Genomic DNA, 26,845 nt, shown 5'->3' on the forward strand with positions numbered 1-26,845 from the left:
ACTTTGTGGATGTATTTATCGAATGGAGGGATATGAATTTCTGCATTCCATTGTTGTAAAAGGTCTCTTCCCCATAAATTGATGGGCAGATCTGCTGTGTGTGGCTGTAACTTAGTTGGCTGCCCATCAGGCCCAGTGCAAGGTAATATTTACAAGCTTTGCAACAGTCCTTGAGCTTTCCCTAATCCAGTTACATCAATGTCAGTGGGGTCAGTAGGCCAGTTACGAGGCCAGTGATGCCGGCTGATGATTGAGACATCTGCTCCGGGATCAAGCAAACTCATAAAAACTTTGCCATTTAATGTTATATTACAAGTTGGCCGTTGTTCGAGAATTTTCTCAGACAGAAAAACTCCTATTCATCCTGAGCTCCCAAAGCCCTTTTTTCCCTTGCACTATATCTGAATTTCCTACTTTGCAGTATGGTAGGATCAATAATTGGGCTATTCTATCCCCTTTCTTTATTTTCCATGGAACTCTGGTGGAAACCACTGCTTGAATTTCTCCTTGATAATCACAATCTATCACTCCAGTATGTACTCGTACCCCCTTATCCTCTGGATGGAGAGGTATTGTGAGATGAGTCTAGATCTTCCCAGCACTAATCCTGCCATTCCTTTTTGTAAAGGCTCAGTGATCCCTGTCTTAATAAGAATGGGGATATCACTAGGCATCACGATCTGATCCTTCACACAAGGGAGATCTATTGCTGCACTTCCTCTGTGGCAGGGGATAGTTCCAATGCGTTTCAGAGCACGGAGATTGTCTGGCTTGATTTTCGATGGGGAAGCCTCCCTTGGGTAATGGGGTTAGGAGCTGGCCCTTCTGGGAGTTTCCCATTAAGGGGGTGCCACCTTTATGGAAAGCAGAATGGCACTGGCTAGACCAGTGACATCCCTTTCTGCACCTTGAGCATAGCCAAGGTTGTTTCTGTCCTCTGGACTGGCTTTGAACTGGACCACTGTTATTATAATTGGGCATCCTCGCTTTTTGTCGACATCGTTTCTTTGTGTGTCCGGGCTTTCCACAATTAAAACACTTTCCTGAAAATTGGTTTTTTTAGTTTCAGGCCTGCCATTGCTTCAGCCGTCATTGTGGCCTTAAAGCTTCCTGTTCCAACTCCCTGACATAATCCACACATAACCATTTAATGTTCCCTTCCCTTTAACTTTTCCCATGGCCTTTTACAATCAGTATTCGCCTTTTCGAATGCCATCAATGGCAAAATAGTATCAACCACTTCTGCATTGGTGACCTGCCATCTAATGGCCTCCTGGAGGCGGGCTATGAATTCAGTATAAGCTTCTTTAGGCCTTTGTATAATTTTCTGAAATGAAGTTGGAACATGGACTTGAGCCTCAATCTTTTCCCAGGCTCGTAGGCAGCATCTCATAACTTGCTCAGTGGCAATATCCTCCCTAAGAACCTGCTCCTGTACACGTCCCCAGTGGCCTACTCCTGTTAACTGATCCAAAGAGACAGGAATTTTTCTAGTCTGATTATGGGCAGCCATAGTCTCAGCATGATCATGCCACCATGTTTTAAACTGCAGAAATTCTCCAGGAGCCAATACTGTATGTGCTAGAGTCGCCCGATCGGTGGGAATTAGTCTCTTACCTTCTGCTAGTCCCTGAATTATTCCCATAGGAAATGGGGAGTTTACGCCATAACTATAAACAGATTGTTTCAATTCCTTTAATATTTTGAACAGAAATGCCTCCTGCACTGCCCCATAAACTCCATTTGGATTGTCAGGATCTACCGCAGGAGCCGCTCTTTGATGAATAGTGACTGGGAAGGCCACCTGCATTGCATCTAAGTCACCTTCCTGTCTTGCCTGCAAAATGTCCTTTTGAATGGAAGGAAGAATAGGTTTTCCAGTTGCTGGTGGACCTTCCAACACTGCTGGAAATGCCAGCGCTCCACCCTTTGGTTTAACCAAAGTCACAGGAGGAGGAGGAGGCAGAAGAAATTCATGACTGGAGCTGTTGGTTCCAAATTAAATACTTCCCGCTGAGCAGCCTTTTCAGGGACCACATATTCGGGCTCCCCTCTTGGGTGTACAGAATCCTCATCCTGACTGTCATCTGAACATTCAGGGGTCTGCAAAGCCTCCAGTACCGATTTAACCAACCCCCGGGTTGACCAGATCAATACTGGGCATAGGAACTTCTTTACTATATAACTTTTTAAATGCACTGCCAACTTTTCCCCATGTTTTCAAGTCTAACATTCCCAAAGTTGGAAACCAAGTACAGTGTTTCTCAATTGTCTGTAATAATTCCAACAATCTACTTTTTAAAAAAATTATTATTATTATTATTTTCCACTGTACAGCATAGGGACCAAGTTACACACACATATATACATACTTTTTCCTCCTATTGTGTTGCGATGTAAGGATCTAGACATAATTCTCAATGCTACACAGCAGGCTGTCACTGTAAATCCATTCCAAGAGCAACAGTTTGCATCCATTAACCCCAAGCTCCCCATCCCTCCCACTCCCTCCCTCTCCCCCGGGCAGCCACAAGTCTATTCTCCAACTCTGTGATTTTCTTTTCTGTGGAAATGTTCATTTGTGCTGTATATTAGATTCCAGCCAAAAATCTACTTTTATTTGTTTTTGCTCCACCTGCCTTCAGGAGCTGCCCTAAAGTGCAGAAGTAAGGTCTATGTATTTCAGACCCAACATTATTTCCCATTATTTCCCCGAATGTACCTGAGAGCTTATTTGACTTACTGGCAGGAATTTTCAGAGGCCTCCCTTCTTTTTCCTCTCAAGGCTCTGCGGTGCTCCCGTAAATTCTGTTCCGCTGTCATTGCAGTCCTTGTCTTCCGTGCCCCACATTGGGCGGCTCTTGCCAAGACCAGCCCAGCGAACAGGGGTGGGGGGGTGTGGGGGGGTAAAGGGTGGGCGCTGCAAAGCTTAAGAAATGTTAAATAGGGAGTTCCCGTCGTGGCGCAGTGGTTAACGAATCCGACTAGGAACCATGAGGTTGCGGGTTCGATCCCTGCCCTTGCTCAGTGGGTTAACGATCCGGCGTTGCCATGAGCTGTGGTGTAGGTTGCAGACGCGACTCGGATCCTGCGTTGCTGTGGCTCTGGCGTAGGCTGGTGGCCTCAGCTCCAATTAGACCCCTAGCCTGGGAACCTCCGTATGCCGCAGGAGCGGCCCAAGAAATAGCAAAAAAACAAAAAAACAAACAAAAAAAAAGAAATGTTAAATAGCGACAGAGAAATACATATAGACCAAGTAAAGTTTAAAGATGGGCTGGAGGGGGTGCTCAGGACCTCATGGATCAAGAGCCTCAAATGATGATGCCTCATCCTCTTTATTGTGCTCTCAGGAATATAAAAAATGTGAGAAAATAGAAACCCCAAGGCCCTCTGCCTCCATCCAGTCACATTGTATTTGAACTCTGACCTTTACTCCAACATTCTGTGTCTCAAGGGCATGATAAGGCTGGCGTCAGCTATCTATGCATAGCATCTTTTTCTTTTTTTTGTCTTTTTGCCTTTTCTGGAGCCGCTCCTGTGGCACATGGAGGTTCCCAGGCTAGGGATCTAATTGGAGCTGTAGCCGCCGGTCTACACCACAGCCACAGCAACGTGGGATCCAAGCCGCGTCTGCAACCTACACCACAGCTCATGGCAACGCCGGGTCCTTAACCCACTGAGCAAGGCCGGGGATCGAACCCGCAACCTCATGGTTCCCAGTCGGATTCGTCAACCACTGTGCCACGACGGGACCTCCTATGCATAGCATCTCGAGGATCAGTCAGTGCCTGCTCAAGCAGTCTTCTGACTTGAGCTGACCCGGTTTTCCAAAGTCAACACCATGTCCTCTCGGTGAATGCATGACTTGCGGAGCCAGTTCCCTCCAGCCCCTCACTTACAGTTACTCATGGCTAAGTCCCACATCAGCACGAAAAAGCGCTTTCCCAACTTATAGTTTCCTTAGGGCTTAGAAAATACATTAGGAAGATTTCTTCCCACACCCCACAGCATGTGGAAGTTCCTGGGCCAGGGATCGAACCTGCACCACAGCAGTGACCCAAGCCACTGCAGTGACAGTGCTAGATCCTTAACCCACTGACCACCAGGAAACTCCCACTTTTAACACCTTTTTCTCAGAGTGATTGTCAGAGCATGCAGCTCTAGTATATAATAGGGCCTTGCTTATACTTATTTGAAGCCATGCTGTTGCATGCACAAGATGGATAATATTAAATATATATATTGATGCATTTAGTGAAAGCAGCCATACAAGAGTAACTGTGGGATTCCATTTATATAAAATCCAAGGAATTCCCACCATGAAGCAGTGGGTTAATAATCTGACTGCAGGAGTTCCCGTTGTGGCTTAGTGGTTAACGAATCCGACTGCGAAGCATGATGTTGCAGGTTCGATCCCTGGCCTCGCTCAGTGGGTTAAGGATCCAGCATTGCCATGAGTTGTGGTGTAGGTCACAGATGTGGCTCGGATCCTGCGTTGCTGTGGCTGTGGCATAGGCTGGTGGCTATAGCTCTGATTGGACCCCTAGCCTGGGAACCTCCAGATGCCATGGGAGTGGCCCTAGAAAAGGCAAAAAGGCAAAAACAAAAGCGAAACAAAAAAAAATGACTGCTGCAGAGGTGGGGGTACAGTTCCTGGCCTAGGAACTTCCAAATGCTGCAGGTGTGGCCATTAAAAAAAAAAAAATCTAGAAAATACAAAGTTCAGTGTCTACGTAGAGACGGCAGGTGGCTAGGGCTGACAGAAAAAGACTACACAGGGGCTAGTAGGAAACTCTATCTGTACATGTTCATTACCATGACTTTGGTGATGGTGCCATTGTGCACACATACATGAAGATACATTTTACATTCTTAATAAATGCAGTTTAATGTGTTTCAGTATCTCACTGTACCTCATAGTAAAGATTCCATGTAAAATCTCTCTCTCTTCCTCTACAAATATTATAAAATCTGGCAAAGTAGTACTGACTCCATTAGTACCCTGTCTGATGTCTTAGGTGAGTCAATTCTGACTCCTAAAAAGAGAAAGAAGTCCTGGAGTTCTCATTGTGGTGCAGGGGGTTATTGATCTGGCTTGTGTCTGTGCAGGGGACAGTTCCATTCCCGGCCTGGTGCAGTGGGTTAAGGATACAGCATTGGTGCAGATGTGGTCTTGGTTGCATCTGGGGCTTGGATTTGATCCCTGGCCCAGGAACTTCCATATGTCACGAGTGTGGCTGAAAAAGAAAAAATATAAGGAAATTCTGACAAATACTTCAACCTGGGGAAGTTAAGCTAAATAAACAAGTCACAGAGAGATGAAAAATGTATAGATTACACTTACATAAAGAGTACTGAGTTACCAAATTCATAGACAGGTCCACTATGGAGGGTAGAGGAAGAGATGTTGTTTGATGGGTGTTCAGTTTCATTTGAGCAAGATGTAAAGAATTCTGGAGATGAGCTGCACAAACGTGTGAATTTTTAAACATACAAAACTCTTAAAAAGGTAGGAAAAAAAAGATTTACTGCTGGAGTTTCCTGGTAGCCTAGTGATTAAGGAGCCAGCATTGTCACTGCTGTGGCTCAAGTCGATGCTGTGGCACAGGTTCCATCCCAGGCCTGGGATCTTTCATATGATGCAGAAGCAGTGGAAGAAAGGTTGATGGTACACTTTGTTACAACTATTTTCTCACAATCAAAAATATTTTTTTTTGGAGTTCCCAATGTGGTGCAGTGGAAACGAATCCAACTAGGAACCATGAGGCTACGGGTTCAATCCCTGGCCTTGCTCAGTGGGTTAAGGATCCGGCACTGCCATGAGCTGTGGTGTAGGTCACAGATGTGGCTCGGATCTGGCATTGCTGTGGCTGTGGTGTAGGTCATAGACGTGGCTCAGATCTGGCATTGCTGTGGTTGTGGTGTAGGCCAGCAGCTACAGCTCCGATTAGACCCCTAGCCTGGGAACCTCCATATGCCTTGGGAGCGGTCATAAAAAGACAAAACAAACAAAACAAACAAAAAAAAAAACCAAGCATATTTATTTAAAAAAGGATTAGTTCTTAAGGATTGGAGCAGGCGTTTTGTGAAGTCTTTCCCCATTTGCACTTCTCCCTCTGGTGTGAACTTTTTGATGCTGAGTGATGTGGAAGTAGTGCTTGTACATAAGCCCATATTCACTGCACTTCTAAGGTCTTTCTCCACCATGAAATCTCTGATGTATACTGGGGCTAAAGTTGCACGTAAAGATTCAGCTACATTCACTGCACTCAGAAGGCGTTCCTTCAGTGTGAACTCTTGGTATACTATGAGGGGGGAGCTGTACCAACAGTTTCTAATATTTTCTATACTCATAAGACCCACGCCAATATCAGCTGATAAGTTGCTTCTCCAGTGTAGGGAGTTTGGGGTAGTACCTAAAGAATTTACCACATTCTCTGAGCTGGTAAGGTTTTTATGACTGTGAACTCTGTTTAATAAGGTTGAGTTGTATTTGAAGAATTCTCCACATTAAAGGCACCCACTTCATCTTCATTGTGGACTTTCTGGTAATGAATGAGGTGGAATTTCCTAGTGAAGGCTTTCTAACCTTTACTGCACTCATGAGGCCTTTCTTGAATATGGGTTTTCTGATGTTGAACAAGTATACTCTTGTGGCTAAAGGCTTTCCCACATTCACTGCACTCATAAGGCCTCTCTCCAGTGTGATTTCTCCAGTGTGTAACAAGGTTGGAGCTATACTGAAAGAATTTCCCACAGTCACTGCACTTATGTATGATGAGTCTGCAGTGGTACCTGCAGGATGGTTTTGCCAATGTTTAACAAGCCTGGACTTGTACTTAAAGAATTCTCCACACAAGCTGCACTCATAAGGCCCCTCTATAGTATGAATTCTCTGATGTCTAATGAGTGTGGATGTGTACCTAAAGAATTTTGCACATTCACTGCACTCACAAGGCTGTTCCCTAGGGTGAACTCTCTGATGTTTAATGAATACAGAATTATACCTGAAGAATTTTCCACATACACTACACTTATAAGGCCTTTCTTCTCTGTAAACTTTCTGATGTTTATTGAGTGTGGAGTTATGCTTAAAGAATTTCCCACATTCGGAGTTCCCGTCGTGGCGCAGTGGTTAACGAATCCGACTAGGAACCATGAGGTTGCGGGTTCGGTCCCTGCCCTTGCTCAGTGGGTTAATGATCCGGCGTTGCCGTGAGCTGTGGTGTAGGTTGCAGAGACGGCTCGGATCCCGCGTTGCTGTGGCTCTGGCGTAGGCCGGTGGCTACAGCTCCGATTCAACCCCTAGCCTGGGAACCTCCATATGCCGCGAGAGCGGCCCAAGAAATAGCAGCAGCAACAACAACAACAACAACAACAAAACAACAACAAAAAAGACAAAAGACAAAAAAAAAAAAAAAAGAATTTCCCACATTCACTGCACTTATAAGGCCTTTCTCCTCTGTAAACTTTCTGATGTTTATTGCGTGTGGAGTTATGCTTAAGGAATTTCCCACATTCACTGCACTCAGAAGGCCTTTCTCCAGTGTGAATCTGCCAATGTTTAATAAGCTTGGACTTGCACCTGAAGAATTCCCCACACAAGCTGCACTCATAGGGCCTCTCTACAGTATGAATTCTTTGATGTCTAATGAGGGTAGAGGTGTACCGAAAGAATTTCCCACATTCACTGCACTCATAAGGCCTTTCTCCAGTGTGAACTCTCTGGTGCTTAATGAGTGTGGAGTTGTACCTAAATGTTTTCCCACATTCGTTACACTTATATGGCCTTTCTGCAGTGTGAACTCTCTGATGTCTAATGAATGTGGAACTGTACCTGAAAAATTTCCCACATTCACTGCACTCGTAGGGCCTTTCTCCAGTATGAACTCGGCCATGTCTTACCAATCGATAGTTGTACCTGAAAAACTTTCCACATTCTCTGCACTCATAAGGCCTTTCTCCATTGTGAATTCGCTGATGTTTCATAAAATTGGCATTGTATTTGAAGAATTCCCCACATTTGCTGCACTCATAAGACCTTACTCCACCACGGTGAACTCTCTGATGACTAATGAGTGTGGAGTTGTACCTAAAGCATTTCCCGCATTCACTGCACTGAAAAGGCATTTCTCCAGTGTGGATTCTCTGGTGCTGAACAAGGTGAAACTTTCGAACAAAGGCCAGCCCACAGCTGCTGCACTCATAAGGCCTTACACCAGTGTGGATTTTCTGGTGCTCAACAAGTATCTTTTCTCGGCTGAAGGCTTTCCCACACTGAGTGCACCTGTAGTCACGCTGTCCACCACCAAAGGCGTCCCCACACGCAGTGTCCCTGTGTGGCTTCCCCACACTGTGAGGGCCCGGCTGCTGCAGGAGGCCTGTGATGCCTGGGAGGTCCTTCCCATCTCCTGTGCATGTCGAGGTCCCATCTGCTATGTGAATGCTGCTCTTTGTCAGACAGGAAGGCTGCCCCTCATCCCTTCTGGAAAGTTTATCTCTAACCTGATGCTTTTCCTGCTGGAAAAGGTTTGTCACACCAACGTGTGGCCCTCGATCAGGGTACATTCCATCCTGCTTGGGCAGGCGCACAAGGCATTTGCAGAGTGGGTCACACATCTCACATGGCCGGGCCGTCCTCGTGGATGGATCTGGCTCTGGAGTCCTGGCTGGTGACACTGCCACAGAAAGAGCTTGCTCAGATCGTGCCTCCTCATCCTGGGCTCCATGCCAACAACCTGTGGCAGAGAAATGCTGGTGAAGTGCATGGTGATTCTGGTGGGAAGGGCAGCGGATCAGAAGTGACACACCCAGGACCAGAGCCCACGACAGGAGGGCCTGCTGTGCTGAGATGGACCTGGGCAGCTCCCATGATGAGAGAGCCCTGACACAGGTCAGGAGAGGAGAAAGAGGTACACTCTCGGTCTGTTTGGGCAGCTATACAAAGTACTACAGACAGGCTGGCCTCTGAAGAACAGAAATCTCTCTCCCACTTGCAGAGGCTGGAACCCGAGGCCAGTCTGCACTCCTCTGGGTGGCAGACGTCTCCCTGTGTCCTCGCACAGAGGAGGAGCTGGGAAGCTGTGTGTGGTCCTATCATATGGGCACGGACCCCCACTCATGAAGACTCTGCCTCCATGACCAGGCCCCTGATAAACCCGAACCCCACCTCCTAACACTGTCGCCCTGGGCAGGAGGTTTGCAAAAGATAAACTCTGGGGCGACATAAACATTCAGACCGTAGCCGGGGGGGAGCGACAGGACTGCACGTCAATGCTCTGCAGATGGCTCTCAACACACCTGTGGCTACTGGGGACTAGTGAGCTCTTTGGAGGAGGCTGTGTCTAGACCTAGAAACACCTGACTACGAAATGCAATGAGAATACGTGCAGACGTCACAACACCTTACACACAGTCAAACGAGCATCGCTGCAGAGGGAGCAATGAGACAGAACATGTGACAAGTCAGGGCCACACTGGTGTGCGTGCAGTGTGGCAGAAGAAACAAAAATGGGGAAGAAAAGGCAGAAATGAGGTGGTTCACCATCAACCAACAGGGAACACAGGACCCAGCCCTGTCCACACCCTTTCCCAGCCACCCTGCAACAAAGTCGTGCACTTTTGAACATCTCTGGCCACTGATGTTGTAAAACCCACACTAGCAGGTACCCAGGGGCTGCCCCGTTGCCCCAGGTGAGCACTGACGTGGCACCTGAGAGAGGCCAGTCCTGGGTGAGAGACAGGAAAGGGAGAGGCCAGCCCACATGCAGACAAGATCAAACACAGGACACCCACCATCCTGAAATCATAAGACCTTCACAGGGGAGACTGGGGAACAACCTGTGGTCCCCAAATGAGCAGTTAGGTTGGTGCCTGAAAGGAATGTCAGCAAGAGAAGGGGACGCCCTCGGCACCAAGTTCCAAGCATCTAGACCGAGTGACTCACCCGGGGACAGGCCAGGCTGAGGGCGTCTGAGACCAGATCCAGATTTCTGACCCCTCAGTCCCGTCTCACGAGCATTCAGAGTAGGAGAGACGGGGCTGCTTGGGGAGAAGGATGACCCTGTACACATGATCCAGCCCCGGCACCAACACCACAGGGGCCAGGAGACTGGAAGGCAGGGGGACCCATGGCCTCAGCGTGAGGAGGACAGAGCCCAGCCCAGGACACAGGCCGAGAGTGCACACCTTACCTGGTGAGGTCAAAAGTGCCAAGATCTCCGTCATCACGGCATGGTACAAGCGTCTCTGAGCCTCATCCAGGAGCCCCCACTCCTCCTGGGAGAAAGATATGGCCACGTCCTCAAAGACCACACGGCCCTGCCAGAACGGGAAGAGTGTGGTTCATGAACAGCTTCTGCTTTTAACTGTCCTTCTGTGGATTCTGCATTCATCCACCTGCCAGCCGTGAGTTACAGGGCTAAGCGAACGGCCAGGCCCAGAGCCCACACCCTGAACCTGCTCCGTGATCACTCTCACCCCCAAGCCAGTACTTCCCCTGCTCATCAGCCCAGGGCAGGAACCAGGCCCTGTGGGCAACAGCCCCCAGGTATTCCTGCCTCTACTCTCCCCCACCCCTTCCCCGCCTTTTTCCAACCTGCAGCCAGAGGAAGCCCGTCCAAACCTGGGTCATGGCACCTTCCTCCTCTGCTTCAAACTCACCCACCACCCACCAACCTGAGCTTGGGGGACCAGGACCTCTCTGAGATCTGAGACCTGTGTCCTGCTCCCCCAGCTCCCATTTCCACCAGATGTAACAGAGACCTGCAGTTCCCTGAACTTGCCCGCCAGGTCTCACCTGCAGCTGTGTGAACCTTCTGCGTCCGGTGGTCAGGAGGCCCTGCCTCGTCTCACCCCATCAGGTGTCAGAAACGGAACTGTTCCAGAATACCTGAGACTAAATACAGGACCCCAGGCCTGGGGAAAGCACGAGGTCTACAGACGCAGGAGAAGGGACACAGGTCGTGGGACACTACCCTTCCCTGGGGGCCTGAGTAGCAGGGTGACCCTCCACTCACCTGTTCAGGGTCCGTAAGCATTTCTGCCGCTGCCATGGGGCCCTGGGGGAAGAAGGAAGCCATGAGACACAGGTAACAATGTAGGACCCTACAGCCGAGCTGGGCCACCCTTCCTTGCCCTGGACCGCAGCTGACAGCCTCAGCTCAGTTTCTCAGAAAACAGTACTGCCTCTTAGCAGCTGGGTGACCCTGGAGAAGGACTCCCTGAGCTTCAGGGGAAAGTAAAGGCTTACGGGGATAAAATGCTTCCAACCTCATGGGGCTCACGTTAGTATCTAATGGAAGGAATTCATACCATGTATCAACTATGACTGTCCACAGAGTCCACAGTTGTGTACACATTTTTTTCTCTGCTTTTTTTGTGTGTGTGTTCGAGTGGGCGGGGGGGCGCAACAGAAGCATTTGGAAGTTCCCAGGCTAGAGGTCAAATCAGAGACATAGCTGCCAGTCTACACCACAGCCACAGCCACACCAGATATGAGCCACGTCTGTGACCTACACCATAGATTGTGGCAATACCAGATCCTTAACTCACTAAGCAGGGCCAGGGATGGAATCTGTATCCTCATGAATAGTAGTTGGGTTCCTAACCCACTGAGCCACAATGGGAACTTGTTTGTATTTTCAGCGCAAATGAAGTGATAGCATTTTGAAATGTGAGGTCTTAAATTTTCACTTCTTTTTAAGATTTCAGAGGTGGCCATAAATAAAACTTTACATTGTAACCAAATATCTAGAGGTAATTCAACGCAGAGCCAATTACAAATGTTTGCATAAATTTAATTGAGTATATAGGATCATTTCTAATTGCCTGTGTGTATGTATTTTGAGGAATATTACTTAGTTTTTTTTGAGCCTCCCCTGCAGCCTATACAAATTCATGAGTTAGGGACGTAATCAAAGCTGCAGCTGCCGGCCTGTACCACAGCCAGGGCAACAAAGGATCTGAGCTGCATCTGCATCATATGATGCAGCTTGTGGCAACTTTGCATCCTTTTTTTTTTTTTTTTTTTTTTGTCTTTTTGCTATTTCTTGGGCCGCTCCTGCGGCATATGGAGGTTCCCAGGCTAGAGGTCGCATCGGAGCTGTAGCTGCCAGCCTACGCCAGAGCCACAGCAACATGGGATCCGAGCCGCCTCTGCAACCTACACCACAGCTCACAGCAACGCCGGATCCTTAACCCACTGAGCAAGGGCAGGGACCGAACCCGCAACCTCATGGTAGCTAGTCGGATTCCTTAAGCACTGCGCCACGACGGGAACTCCCAACTCTGCACCCTTAACCCACTGAGCAAACCAGGAACCAAACCTGCATCCTCATGGATACTAGGCAGGTTTCTACCCTGATGAGGCACATAGGGACCGCCTATTTATTTTTTTAATCTTTTTTTCCCCTTTGGCCTCATCCATAGCATGCAGAAGTTCCTGGGCCAGGGATGGAACCAGTGCCAGAGCAGCGACAATGTCAGATGCTTCACCCACGAAGCCACCAGGGGACTCCTAATTAATGTTTAAATTAATAAATGTTTCGTAGTTCCCATCGTGGCTCAGTGGTTAACGAATCCGACTAGGAACCATGAGGTTGCGGGTTCGATCCCTAGCCTTGCTCAGTGGGTTAAGGATCCAGCGTTGCTATCAGCTGTGGTGTGTGTTGCAGACAAGGCTCAGATCCCGTGTTGCTGTGGCTCTGGCGTAGGCCAGTGGCTACAGCTCCCATTAGACCCTAGCCTGGGAACTTCCATATGCTGCGGGTGCAGCCCTAGAAAAGATGACAAAAAAACAACAAAAAAAAAACAGGAGTTCCCATTGTGGCGCAGTGGTTAACGATTTCGACTGGGAACCATGAGGTTGCGGGTTTGATCTCTGGCCTTTCTCAGTGGGTTAAGGATTTGGCATTGCCGTGAGCTGTGGTGTGGGTTGCAGACATGGCTCCAATCCCGAGTTGCTGTGGCTGTGGCATAGGCTGGCAGCTACAGCTGCGATTAGATCCCTAGCCTGGGAACCTCCATATGCAACAGGAGAACAGGAGCAGCCCTAGAAAAGACCAAAAAAAAAAAAAGAGTTTCATACTCTTTTTTAAACCAGCTACACCTCCGGTATATGGAAGTTCCCTGGGTTAGGGGTTGAAATGGAGCTGCAGCTGCAGGCCTACAGCACAGCCACAGCAACAACAGATCTGAGCCACATCTCCATCTGCAATTTACGCCACAGACTGAGCGAGGCTAGGAATTGAACCTGTCCTCTCATGGATACCTGCTGAGCCACAGTAGGAACTACTGTTTCATACACGTAGTTAATGAACTCTGTGGAAGGGACTGAGCAGGTAAGTCAGCTATTAGTCCATTCAGCAACCCGGCCTACCTACTAAGTCAGCCTCAAAAGGGAGCAGGGGAGCCCTTGACTGAAGCAGGGGACCACCTCTCTGGCCCTCGGGGGTGGAGGTGAGGTGGCAGGGCCCTGGTCTAGGACGCAGTGGCTGCGCCAGCCTGGCCCGCCTTCCCCTTGTTCTATCTCAAGTGGCCCTGGGCTCAGCAGAGCCTGCAAGTGGAGGACCCACACCAGCACACACTGCAGGCGCCACTGCAGGGAAGCGCCCTGTCCCGTCCAGCCCTCCTTTTCTTCACACAGGCCACGATCCTCCTGCGCCAGGCCTGCTCTTGTCTGTGGCCCATCAGGGATGCGGACACCTGCCCCCCATCTCCTGCCCTCCCTCACCACAGGGTCCATCTCAAGTCACAGTCCTAAGAGTGCCTCCTCAATCCCACGCCCTGGCCCGTCCACACCCGCCACTCCTTTGAGGTCTCCCATCCCGCCTCCTTCCTCTGCCTCCAGACTCTTACCTTCTCCTCCACGTATAGTGTCTCCATTTGGTGAACCATATGGTGATCTCGAAACATCTTGGGACCAACATGTCCAAGAACAACTCACCATCTTACTCCCCGAACCTGCTCATTGCAGCAACCTGCCCATCTACGTGCTTTTTCAGATATTCGGGCAAAAACTTTGGGATGGTGTTTCATTCCCGCCTTTGCTTACAATCGTATTTTACAAATGAGGGAATCCAACTGCTCCTTCTTTGAAGGAGAATCTCTTCGTATTTCCCCTGTCCCGAAACCACCCTAGTCCAGCCCCTACCATAATTCTCCTTGGTTCTATCGTGGTCGTCTCCTCCGCAGTCTCCCCGCCTACATCGCACCCTGTCTTATAACTCTGGAGACGGTCATCTCATCCTTTCACAACGATCCGTGGATTCCAGCGGCTCAGGCTGACGTTCCAGGGGAGACACTTCCTACCCTCTGGCCCCGACACAAGACACCAATGTGCTGACTCCGTGCACCTGCCAGCCGTGCACAGGCGGCCCCAGCCAACTCTCACCCGCACCCCAGCCACCTGGCTGAAAGGGCAACTCTCCCGAGACCGCCCTCTGCTCTGAACTCTGGGGCTGACCCGCAGGGAACTGACCTACACGCCCCTCCGTTCGAGTTTGATCTTCAGAGCTGGAAGTCGGGCCGGGTGGGGGCCGGGAGACTCAGCATCAATCTGGGCAGGGATCATCCCTAAGCCTCTCCGCCAGCCCTTTCCTCCCTTTTCCCAAGTGCCCACCAAGCAACGCGGAAGCCCTGGATGCGGAACTTGCACAAAACCCCAATACATGACAGGACGCCGGAAGTCCGCCCCGACAAGCGCACGCAGTCACCCCGTCCTTCTTCTAAGCTTTCATTGGCTGCATCATCTGGGGGCGGGACTTCCGGGGGCGTCTCCCAAGTGGTGTTTCTTTTCCATCTTGGGGGAAGGTGAGTCTGGAGTAGCAGCTGAAGTGCTTTAAAACGTGTAAGGAGAGGCGCGTTCCCCGCCGACCACAGGAGAATGCGAAGCCCCCCGAGCCCTGAGTTTATGGCTGTGGTCTTGTTCCCGCCCCTCTCCTTGCCTACCCAGGCCCCGCTCTTCCTACTGCAGGTGGCGGAGGCCGCGCCGCTGAGCCCGGCTCAGGTGGGTCGTGGGTCTTGTGTCTCCTGGGCCCCCACCCGGCCTGACTCCCGCCTCGGAGGACCAAATTCGGACCGAGAGGCGTCCGCTTAGTTCCCTGCGGGTCAGCCCCAGAGTCCAGAGCAGAGGGCGGTCTTTTAGCCAGGTGGCTGGGGTGCGGGCGAGAGTTGGCTGGGGCCGCCTGTGCGCGGCTGGCAGGTGCACGGAGTCAGCAGCATTGGGGCAACCCGGGGTGTCTTGTGTCGGGGCCAGAGGGTAGGAAGTGTCTCCCCTGGAACGTCAGCCTGAGCCGCTGAAATCCACGGATCGTTGTGAAAGGAGCGGCGATGATATGACCGTGTTCAGAGTTAGAAGTTTAAAATTTGGGAAACCGGGAGTTCCTGTCGTGGCGCAGCGGAAACGAATCCGGCTAGGAACCATGAGGTTTCTGGTTCGATCCCTGGCCTCGCTCAATGTGTTAAGGATCCGGGGTTGCGGTGAGCTGTGGTGTAGGTCACAGACGCGTCTCGAATCTGGCATTGCTGTGGCTCTGGCATAGGCCAGCGGCATCAGCTCTGATTTGACCTCTAGCCTGGGAACCTCCATATACCGCGGGCGGGGCCCTAAAAAGACAGAAAAAAAAAATTGGAAAACCGAGTGCGATGTCGGCAGGGAGACTACGGAGAAGACCACCACGACAGACTCCGGAAAATTACCTTAAGACAGGGAGGTCGTGGGACATGCGTGATTGGATGAAATTCTGCCTTGATTTCATCCCTAGAGTCTACAGGACTTTCTCATGCACCACCTACAGCTGTGAGCAGCAGTAGGGAGTAAAAGACCATTTCAAGGTTTTGTTTTGTTGTTTGTTTGTTTGTTTTCACCTGAAAGAGTTGAATTGGGGAAGTCATGGCAAGGAGCATGTTCCAGCGTAAAGATCCTGAGAGGAGTTTTAGATGAGAGCTCCTGCCATCTCTCGAGCTTGAGGCATCCCATGCGTATGTGGACATAAAGATCTGGCTGCTGGGCTGAGGCTCTTCCAGGGCTGGAGGGTGTGGGCTGGACCAGAGCATGACTTGGGAATGGGACTGAGGAGAAAGTGTCTCAAGGATGCCACTTTTGATGGGCCTTGAAGTGGGAGAAGAGCTGAGACTCTCAGTTTAGGGCCTAGGGGTTTCTTCATCCCTGATGTTCCCTCCATAAAGGAACCTATCCAGCTCGGGAGGTGTTCTGTCCTGTGTCTGTAGAAAAGGATGCTTGATTGTGGCAAATTGTTGGCCTGGGTGGAGATGGAAGTGTACGGAAGTGTAGACTCACCCCTGCAGGTCCAAGAAATAGCCAGCTTTGTGGAGGAGTTGCGTTCCCGACAAGCACACTGCTGGCTTGCGCCCTCCACCGCTCAGGGCAAGAGGAATGAAAGTGCTATAGTGAGTGGATCCTGCAGGTACACTGGAGGGGATCTTGCAAACAGGAGACTGGCTTGTTTGTATAAAGGAAAAGCAACAGCCCTGCCTGCTGAGACTCTCCCGACAACTCCTTGAACTCACAATGTATGAAACACGAATCAAGATATCAGTTAACCAGTGGTCTTGCAGTGGCACAGTGGCTTAAAAATCCTACTACAGGAGTTCCTGCTGTGGCACAATGAGATCCATGGTGTCTCTGTAACGCCAGGATGAGGGTTTGATCCCTCATAGTGAGTTAAAGGATCTGGTGTTGCTGTAGTGTAGGTCACATCTGTGGCTTGGATCTGATGCCTGGCCCAGGAACTCCATATGCCACAGGTGTCCGAAAATGGAAAAAAAAAATCCAACTGTAGCAGCTTGGGTCGCTGTGGAGGCATGGGTTTGATCCCCACCCAGACACAGTTGGCTAAGGATCTGGCAGTGCTGTAGTGTAGGTCCCAGTTGCAGCTCAGGTTCAGTCCCTGGCTCAGGAGCTTCCATGTGCCCCAAGTGCAGCCATAAAGATTTTTAAATTTAAAAATATGTACACATTGAGAGGCGATTAGAAATGAATACATTCAGGAGTTCCTGCGGTGGCAATGGAATCAGCAGCATCTCTGCAGTGCCAGGTCACAGGTTTAATCCCAGGCCTGGCACAGTGGGTTACAGGATCTACCATTGCCATAGCTGCAGTGGAGTAGATCGGAACTCATCCCTGACCTGGGAACTCCATTTTCCAAGGGGCGGCGGAAAAAGTAAAAAGAGAGAGAGCAAGGAATACGTTCAGTAAATTAAATATGGGGACCGTTTATTAAAATTTATTGTAATGTTAATTTACTTATAGTGTTATGGGGGTTTTTTTGTTTTGTTTTGTTGTCTTTTTAGGGCCTCACCCACGGCATATAGAGGTTCCCAGGCTAGAGGTCCAATGGGAGCTGAACCTGCCAGCCTACGCCACAACCACAGCAATGAGGGATCCCAGCCGCCTCTGCAAGCTACACCACAGCTCATGACAACGCCGGATCCTTCACCCACTGAGTGAGGCCAGGGATCGAACCCACATCTTCATGGCTGCTAGTCAGGTTCATTGACCACTGAGCCACAAGATCTCCTTATCTATAGTAATTGCTAATAGTTAATGTACATCACATTCTCTGAAAACCTTAAAAAGCAGAATGTGGAGTTCCCTTTGGCTCAGCATGATATGGGTCCAGCATTGTCACGGCAGTCGCTTGGGTCACTGCTGTGGTGTGGGTTTGATCCCTGCCCTAGGAACTTCCACATGCCACAGACATGGCCAAAAAAAACAAAAACAAAAAAAAAAAAAGAGAGAGAGAAAGAAAAAGAAAGGAACACAGGTCTGGAACTGAGGAGCCGTGTCCAGGTCGCAGACAGCCCCAGCGCAGTGGACAGAAGGACAGCTGTGCATCAGGTTTTGGAGGAAACTTTGTGAGGGTTTTGGTGGCAGGAATGGGAAGGAGGAGGTGAGGTGTGTGTCTCTGTTGGCAACCTGAATGGTGTTGGTGTGTGTCACGGAGACAGATGAGGAAGTGGAGCGGCTGGTGGTCGGAGAAAGGGGATGTGCCCCTGAGGGTTTCAGGGTAGACGAGTGTAAACGGCTTCCAGGGGCCGCAGACCTGAGATAGACATGGAGGCATCTCCGTGAGGAGCTCAGGTGTTGGTGAGTGTGCTGCCGGCATCAGCAGGGCTTACTACCCCTCTTGTGACCCACCTGGGATTTGTGGGGACTCTTGGTCAGGCCTGCATCATTTAATTCCAGCTGGGAGGGGAGTTTAGGTGGATCAGCCGGGAGCATTGCTAGGCCTGAGGTAGGGGCGGGGAGTTAGGTGCAGCTGGGCTTTGAATGAGGGTCAGATGAAGAGAGGCTGTGAATGCTTGTGGGACAGCGTGTGGAGACACGGTCGAGGGCCCAGTCAAGAGGGCTTCATGTTAGGTTTGGGGCTGTGAGTGTGACGTGAGTGACAGGGCCAGGTCAGGAGGACTACAGAGGGAGCCTGGTGCTCTCTGGCACCGGGGAACTTGGGCCTTCTAGGGGAGGCTGGGGCAAAATAGGCCTCTGATCCCATTTATAAAACACTGTGTGGCTTCCACGGGCACAGTGGCATGGCGGGCTGCTGGCTGTCAGGAACGGAGTTGCGGAAGCAGCACCAGATGTGCAGAGAGGGTCCCTCTAAATGCTGTGCAGGTGGGGAGGAGCGGGAGCGTGTAGCCCGAGGCCCTGACCCTGGGCACTTCAGGGAGGATGGCAGTTCAAGTTCGGTTGTCTGGAAGGAGCGTTGGGGGGGGCCTGCGAGTAACTGACTAAAAGTGGGGTAGCGTTCCCCTTCTGGGACCAGAGTTTATTTATTTATTTATGTTTGTTTGTTTTTGTCTCTTTGCCTTGTCTAGGGCCACACCTGCAGCATATGGAGGTTCCCAGGCTAGGGGTCGAATCGGAGCTGTAGCCACCGGCCTATGCCAGAGCCACAGCAACATGGGATCCGGGCTGTGTCTGCAACCCACGCCACAACTCACGGCAATGCCGGATCCTTAACACACTGAGCAAAGCCAGGGGTCAAACCCGCACCCTCATGGTTCCTAGTTGGATTCGTTAACCACTGAGCGACTATGGGAAATCCAGGTACCAGAATTTAGATGATGGTCACCCCGCCACTTGTCTTTATTGTGTTCTGGGCACAGTGATCTGTGAAAAGAAGGGACAGAGACACTGGTACCACCAGACCTTGTGTCTCTTCCGCACTTGGCGAGCTGGGGCGGAGGGGAGGAGGGAGTGGAGTGGGGGAGGAGACCAAGGATCCTGGGAGAGGAGCTGCCAGGATCCTTGATTGAACCGTCTCCATCTTGGCCAGGACTTGTGTGGGTTCTTTTTTTTTTTTTTTTTTTTTTTTTCATGTAGGTCTGCATTTTTATTTTCTTTTATTTATTTATTTTTTTTTCACATAGCTGGAAGGAATACTTTAGATTGTTTTTCTCACGTTGGGACTTGTGTGTTTTACAGACGTGGCTGTACTTTTCTCCCAGGAGGAGTGGGGGCTCCTCGATGAGGCTCAGAAATGCCTGGACCACCACGTGATGCTGGAGACCTTGGCGCTTCTGTCCTCACTGGGTAAGGCCCCCGCACCCACCCAGTGTCCTGGGCTGGGCTGTCTTTTTCCCCTTTCCCAGGGCAGCTCTGGCTTTCCCACAAGCAGACAAAGGGTGGAGACTTCCTCTCGTGGTTCCCTTGCATATGCGTGTGGGAGGCATTCCCAGGCTGGGTGCGCCCAGCCACCTCTCCCCAAGCAGCCCCATTCGCTGCTGCTCTGCAGCCGTGCCTGTCCCTGGTCAGGACACTCTGTTCAGATGCATGGAGGTCTTCTTCCTTCCTCTTGCTGACATTTTTTAGGGACCTGCCTATGCCAAAATTCGTGGGCACCACTGGTAGAGACTCCCAACTTTACAAGACTCTCCTGTGCCGTTCTCGTGATTGTAGAATGTGGGCTGTTGTGTTGGCCCGCTCTGGGGCATGCTGTCCCCTCCCTGTCCCTGTGTTTCACCTGTGCTGGTGTGTGCCGGGCCCCATGTAGATGCTCACCGTGAGGAAGAGGGAGGGCCCTGGGTGCCTGACGGGATGGATGTTACTCCCATCGGGGCCAAAGGGAAAAGGCTCTGGAGCTTGGGAGAGGGGAGAGGGTGTGTCATCAAAACTGGCTATGGGAGTTCCCATTGTGGCTTAGCGGCTAACGAACCTGACTAGTATCCCTGAGGACGTGGATTTGATTCCCGGCCTCGCTCAGTGGGTTAAGGATCCAGCATTGTCGTGAGCTGTGGTGTAAGTCACAGATGCAGCTTGGATCTGGCGTTGCTGTGGCTGTGGTGTAGGCTGGCAGAATAGCTCTGATTTGACCCCTAGCCTGGGAACCTCCATGTGCCTCAGGTACAGCCCTAAAAAGACAACCCCCCCACAAAAAAAAAAAAAAAAAAAAAAAAACCTGGCTATAAACCACACTGGAAACCATGCCCGTCTCCACCATTGGGTAATGCTGAGGACAGTGGTCACACTTCTTTCCATCTTTTCTTTCCCCGTTGTCGTTTCTCATCTTCCAATCCCCATCTCCCCCACTTTTGTAGCCTCTGTCTCATTCGTTCCCTTTAACTGCTGCCTTTGCCATGTTTTCAACGTTTGACTGATATTCAAGGTATTTCGACATTTGCACTCATCTTGAAACAGTCCGTAGACAGCAGCTCCTGGGTCATGATCAGACACTTCTCGGTCTGGACACAGCCCTCTACACAGTGCTCACTCTCCCCAGCAGCCGTGGTCTGTGCAAAGCCATTTGCAAAGGAGTCAACTGGGGACCCTTCTCCCTACCTTGTAGCTTCTCCTTGTGTCTTTACCTGCATTGGGGCTTTCCTGTCATATGAGCCTCCCAGGCCCAGCTCTGCACAGCTCTCATCCCTGCTGCCTGTCAGCAGTCCTGTGGACTTGCTCGTGGGTGTGTCTGACACACATTGTGGTGGGGCTGCCCCTCCCACCGATGTCAACTTGTGTCACCAGCCTCTTTCTGTTTACAGGTTGTTGGCATGGAGACCAGCCTGAGGAGCCACCCTCAGCGCAAGGCGTTTCTAGGGAGTGTCACCATCTGGAAGACCCAGCCCTGTGAGACATGTAGCTCACTCTTTTTTTTTTTTTTTTTTTTTTTTTTTTTCGTCTTTTTGCCTTTTGAGGGCCGCTCCCATGGCATATGGAGGTTTCCAAGCTAGGGGTCCAATCGGAGCTGTAGCCACTGGCCTACGCCAGAGCCACAGCAACGTGGGATCTGAGCCGAGTCTGCAACCTATACCACAGCTCATCTACACCACAGCTCACGGCAACACCGGATCCTTAACCTACTGAGCAAGGCCAGGGATCAAACCTGCCACCACATGGTTCCTAGTTGGGTTCGTTAACCACTGAGCCACGACGGGAACTCCTGTAGCTCACTCTTGAAAGCCATCATGTTCCTGGCCGAGCAAGATGGAACGCACTCTGGGCGAGGACTGTCCACTTGGGGGGCAAGACTTTACCAGCACCAAAAGTGCAACATTAGAGAGAAACGTTCCAGAAAGGAACTGCGTTGTCCACATGACAGAGGAGACCTTGGCCTGCAGGGAAGGTGGGAAGGACTTCCCAGCCAGCCCAGGCCCTCTCCAACAACAGACTCTTCACCCTGTGGGAAAGCCACGTGGGGACACCGCAGGTGGAGAGGCCTTTCACAACAGGCACTCAGTGTGGGAAAGCCTTCAGCCGTAACCATATACTGGTTGACCATGAAGAGATGCATGCTGGATGAAAGATTTCTGAGAAGAGGGAATGTGGGAAGGCCTTCCTTAGAAAGTCCCACCTCAGCCGGCCCCAGAAAATCCACAGTGAAGCTAGGCTTTATGGGCACTCAGAATGTGGGGTGTTTTTTTTTTTTTTTTTTTTTTTTTTGTCTTTTTGCCATTTCTTGGGCTGCTCCCACAGCGTATGGAGGTCCTCAGGCTCGGGGTCGAATCGGAGCTGTAGCTGCCAGCCTACACCAGAGCCACAGCAACACGGGATCCGAGCCGCATCTGTGACCTATGCCACAGCTCACGGCAATTCCGGATCCTTAACCCACTGAGGGATCGAACCCACAACCTCATGGTTCCTACTCGGATTTATTTCTACTGCGCCACGACGGGAACTCCTGGGGGGTATTCTTTACAGAAATATCTGGCCTTGATGACCGCCAGAGAATTCACACCCAGCCAAGGCCTCTTGAATGCAGCCCGTGTGGGAAGGCCTTCCTTAGACTGTCCCAACTCCTGAGTCACCAGAAAACCCACACTGAAGAAAGACCTTATGGTTGCAGTGAATGTGGAAAATTCTTCAGGAACCGTTCCACACTCACTAGACATCAGAGAGTTCACACTGGGGAAAGGCCGTACAAGGGCAGTGACTGCAGGAAAGCTTTCACCCGCAAATATACACTTGCTGAGCATCAGAAAATCGACAGTGGTGAAAAGCCTTTTGAGTGCAGAGCATGTGGGAAAGCTTTCAGCCGCAAAGACAAAATTGTGGAGCACCAGAAAATCCACACTGGAGCAAGGGCTTAGGAGTGTGGCGAATGTGGGAAATGCTTTATGGACAACTCCTCACTCATTAGTCATCAGAGAGTCCACACTGGAGAAAGGCCTTAAGAGGGCGGCAAGTGTGGGAAATTGTTTTGGTACCGCTTCATGCTCATTAGACATCAGAGAACTCATCCTGGAGAAAGGCCTGCTGCAGGCATTGACGTAGGAAACTCTTACTGCAGCTCCATAGTCATTAGACGCTGGACACATGCCGCTAGAGAAATGCCTTAGGAGTGCAGCTGCTGTGGGAACTTTTAACAGTCCAACTCCAGCCTCAGCACACAGCAGCGAATTCATGTTGCTGCGAGGCCTTATGAGAACAGCAAATATGGGAACATCTTTATATACAACTCTGGCCTCTTTCAACATTGTTGAGGTGACACTGGAGAAATGCCTTCTAAGTGAAGTGAATGCTGGAGAGTCTGTAGCTCCCATTCATTTGGCTCCAAAAAGTTCACACCAGGAAAAGGGCTTAGGAAGGAAGCACATGGGGAAAGGACTTCAGCCAAAAGTCTGCTCTGATGGACACTGTGAAGTACACGTTCTGTACTTTGGGGTTTTTTCCCCCTTCTTATTGCGTTAAAATACACATACAGAAAATTTGCATCCTAGTGTAGTGTCAGTTCAATCCTGTGAGGTGCATTCACACTGTCGTGCAGCTAACTCATCTCCAGAGCTACTCTCCTCTTGCAGAAGTGAAGCTCTGTACCCATGAAAGAGTAACTCCTTCTCCTCTCCTCCCCTGACCCCTGGCAACCACTGTTCTATTCTCTGGCTCCTTGAAATTGACTGCCCTAGCTGCCTCCTGTAAGAAGACTCATAGAGTTTTTGTTTATTTTGTGAATAGCTTACTTCAGTTACCATGGTCTCAAGTTTCATCTCTCACACATCATGTTTCAGAGGCCCTTTTTGTTTGAGGCTGAAGAATACTCTGTCGTGTGTGTATCCCACTTCTTTATCCCCTCATCCATGGACGGACACTTCCCTTGTTTCCATATTTTGGGCTGTTACAAGAGTGCTGCTGTAGGAGTTCCTATCATCGCTCAGGGGAAACGAATCTGACTAGTATCCATGAGGACACAGGTTTGATCCCTGGTCTCGCTTAGTGGGTTAAGGATCTGGATCTGCCATGAGCTGTGGTGTACGTTGCAGATGTGGCTTGAACTGCTGTGGCTGTGGCTGTGACATAGGCCAGTGGCTACAGCTCGGATTCCGACCCCTAGCATGGGAACCTCCAAATGCCGTCGGTGTAGCAATTAAAAAACAAAACTCGGAGTTCCCGTCGTGGCGCAGTGGTTAACGAGTCCGTCTAGGAACCATGAGGTTGCAGGTTCAGTCCTTGCCCTTGCTCAGTGGGTTAACGATCCGGCATTGCCGTGAGCTGACGTGTAGGTTGCAGACGCGGCTCGGATCCAGCGTTGCTGTGGCTCTGGTGTAGGCTGGTGGCTACAGCTCCGATTCGACCCCGAGCCTGGGAACCTCCATATGCCGCGGGAGCGGCCCAAGAAATAGCAACAAAAGACAAAAAAAAAAAAAAAAAAAAAAAAAAAAAAAACTCATTCGCAAAAAGTGCTGCTGTGAAAATGACTGCACAGATAGCTCCTTGATTTGTTCTTTTGTTTGTTTGGCATGTGGAAGTTCCTGAGCCAGGGATTGAACCCATGCCACATTGTGACCTGTGCCACAGCTGCAGCAATGCTGGATCTTTAACCTGCTGCGCCACAAGGGAACTTCCACACATACCTCCTTGAAAATACTGCTTTCAGTTCTTCTGGGGGTATAAACAGAAGTAGAATTCCTGGATCATGTGATCATGCTATTTTTAATATGTCGACCTGTTTTACCAGCTTGAGCATGTTATATTCCCATCAAAACTTCACATCGTTCTAATGTCTGCATCTTCATCAACTTAATTCTGCTTTCCATTTCAGGTTTCATAGTAGCTGTCCTAATGGGTATGAGGTAGTTTCTCCTTCATTGTGGGTTTTGGGGTTTTTTTGTTTTTTGTTATAGCATTTCCCTACTGATTAGTGATCATGCCTTCTTGGCCATTTGTGTTCATTCTTTGTAAAAACGTCTTATGTTTGCCCCTTTTAAAATCAAGTTGTGTTCTTATGGATGCGTTATAGCAGTTCTTTATACAATCTAGATACAAACCACTTATCACACATAGGATTTTCAAATGTTTGTCTTCTATTTATTAGGTTGCTTTTTCACTGCTGATTGTGTCCTTTGCACAGACGTTTGTAACTTTACCTAGTTTTGCTTTTGTTTCCTATGCTTTTCATGTCAGTGCCAAGAAGTTATTTCCAAACCCAATGTCATGAAGCTTTCCCCCATGCCTTCATCTAAGAGTTTTATGAGTTTACCTCTTCTTGTTAGGTCTGATCCATTTTGAGCACATTTTTGGATGTGGTTAAGGTCAGGGTCCAACTTTGTTCATTTGAATGGAGAGAGCCACTTGCCTACAATCTGTGGGAAAGACTGTTCTTCTATGGAATCGTCTTGACACTCTTGTTAATTATTTGATCAAGTATACTGGCTTTCAGTTCTGGGCCCTCTGTTCTGTTTCAGTGGTCTAGATGTTTGTCTTTATGGCAGTTCCACAGTGTTTTGCTCTGTACTTTTATGAAAATAGTGTCTTGATCCAGCTTTGAGTCCCTGGCTTGAGGCTACTCATTTCCCCTTTTGGAGCAGCTGATTAAGTCCACAGCCAACCACTCTCTGTATCAGGCGCTCAGCCTCTGGGCTGCTGTACACCATTCCTTCTGTCCCAGAGGCAGGGTACCAGGCAACTAGAGTCAGCCTGTATGCCCCTGACCCCATGAAGTTATTCCAGACAAGCAATCCTCAGGGAGCCTAGGACACCTAGCTGGCCCCAGGAGACTTGCTATATATAGGGTGCTCTCTGCAGCTCCAGGTTGCTTGCTGTGTCTGCTGGACGGCCCAGTGTGTGGTCTTCCTTGATGCCCTTCTCTCTTTTTAAGCCCTGAGTCACAGAGAATTCTGCCTTTTATCTGCCCAGGTGTCATTGTGTTGTGTCCCACTATCAAGAACATTTAAATCTGGGAGTTCTCTGGTGGCAAAATCGGGTTAAGGATCCAGCATTGTCACTGCAGTGGCTTGGGTTACTGCTGTGGTGCGGGTTCAGTCCCTGGCCCGGGAACTTCCACATCCTACAGGCACGGCCAAAAAAGAATGTTTAAATCTTGCAAAGCAACGATGCACCCGGAAGAGTATTGTGAGTGTAGTGACTGCTGACAGTTATTCAGCTCTTAACCTAAACTCCAACAACTCTAATAAATTTAAATTGGAGAAACGTCTTCGAAATGCATGCAATGTCCTCTTCCCTTGTTCTACAATTTCAGAGCAAAGCTCTGGAGATTAGCCTTTGTGGAGGAGAAATCAGCCAGACATGGAACCTCATGCATCCAGACATCCTAGGGAAATTCTCTTAAGTACCAAGAAGACTGGAAGATTTCAGGATGCACCTTGCACTTTCGGACCTGCCTGGAGTCCTTGGCAAAAATAAGCTGCTGCCAGTAGCTGTTATAGGAACCTTTCTCTACTGTATACCAGGGGATCACAGGGCTCAAGAATCCTCCTTGAGGTGCTCAGAGAGGACAGAAAGCTCTGCTTTTCCTTCATCTGGACGACTCACCAGTTGCTTGACTTTTGAGCTGCCTCTTTCCCTCCCCACTGATTGTTTTTGGTGGGTTATGACCCAGCTTTGGACAAGAGGACTCTAGCTGGCTTCTGCAAGTGGCTTATGGAGATTTACCTTCTTAGTATATTTGACTGACTTGTAAGAGTTGGGTTGATTTTTTTCCACCCTGAGACTCACCCACCCCAGGACTGCCCAGCTCACCCTGCAGGTGTGTGTGGTGATAAGGTTCTTATAGATGAAGGATGTTTATTCGTGGGATGCTATTTAATATCTGCTGTGGACGGACTGAGAGTAGATACTCCCTGCTCTGCCAGAATAAAAGAGTCAACAGATTTTTTGGGGACCTCTAGTTTGTATTTACTCTCAGGAGGGAAAATCGAGGATAAAGAATAGCTCTCGGAGTTCCCGTCGTGGCGCAGCGGAAACGAGTCTAACCAGGAACCATGAGGTTGCGGGTTCAATCTCTGGCCTCGCTCAGTGCGTTAGGGATCTGGCCTTTCAGTGAGCTGTGGTGTACGTCACAGACGAACCTCCAATCTACATTGCTGTGGCTGTGGTAAAGGCCGGCAGCTGTAACTCTGATTAGACCCTGGCTTGGGAGCCTCTATGTGT

The 26,845-nt window shown here is 49.8% G+C and overlaps 2 protein-coding genes across 5 annotated transcripts in view; one reads left to right on the forward strand and one right to left on the reverse strand.

The window, feature by feature from the left end:
• Nucleotides 1-26,575, forward strand: part of ZNF304 (zinc finger protein 304) — a 49,614-nt gene extending 23,039 nt beyond the window's left edge. The window contains exons 1-4 of one of the 4 annotated variants that reach the window (XM_021097293.1): nt 14,643-14,811; nt 19,448-19,555; nt 21,004-21,088; nt 25,935-26,575. In XM_021097293.1, coding sequence (XP_020952952.1) covers nt 14,670-14,811; nt 19,448-19,555; nt 21,004-21,088; nt 25,935-26,010 — 411 coding nt within the window. In that variant the 5' untranslated portion in view covers nt 14,643-14,669 and the 3' untranslated portion in view covers nt 26,011-26,575. Of the gene's footprint in view, nt 1-14,642; nt 14,812-19,447; nt 19,556-21,003; nt 21,089-25,934 lie in introns of those variants that run through there. The other 3 variants (XM_021097292.1, XR_002345361.1, XR_002345363.1) reach the window with 3 other exon arrangements.
• Nucleotides 6,025-14,434, reverse strand: LOC110261313 (zinc finger protein 548-like). Its single transcript, XM_021097306.1, has 4 exons — nt 13,858-14,434; nt 11,019-11,060; nt 10,194-10,320; nt 6,025-8,738 (listed from the first exon to the last, which is right to left on the reverse strand). The coding sequence occupies exons 1-4, from the start codon at nt 13,912-13,914 to the stop codon at nt 7,306-7,308; spliced, it is 1,659 nt and encodes a 552-aa protein (XP_020952965.1). The 5' UTR covers nt 13,915-14,434; the 3' UTR covers nt 6,025-7,305.

This window comes from Sus scrofa, chromosome 6, assembly GCF_000003025.6.
Source record: "Sus scrofa isolate TJ Tabasco breed Duroc chromosome 6, Sscrofa11.1, whole genome shotgun sequence".
Lineage (NCBI taxonomy): Eukaryota > Metazoa > Chordata > Mammalia > Artiodactyla > Suidae > Sus > Sus scrofa.

Coding starts and splice junctions, on each gene's coding strand:
- LOC110261313 (XM_021097306.1), bottom strand. CDS start 13,914: ATGTTTCGAGATCACCATATGGTTCACCAAATGGAGACACTATACGTG. Junction 11,061..13,857: donor CACTATACGTGGAGGAGAAG/GTAAGAGTCTGG, acceptor TTCTTCCCCCAG/GGCCCCATGGCAGCGGCAGA. Junction 8,739..10,193: donor GGCACTTTTGACCTCACCAG/GTAAGGTGTGCA, acceptor TCTCTGCCACAG/GTTGTTGGCATGGAGCCCAG.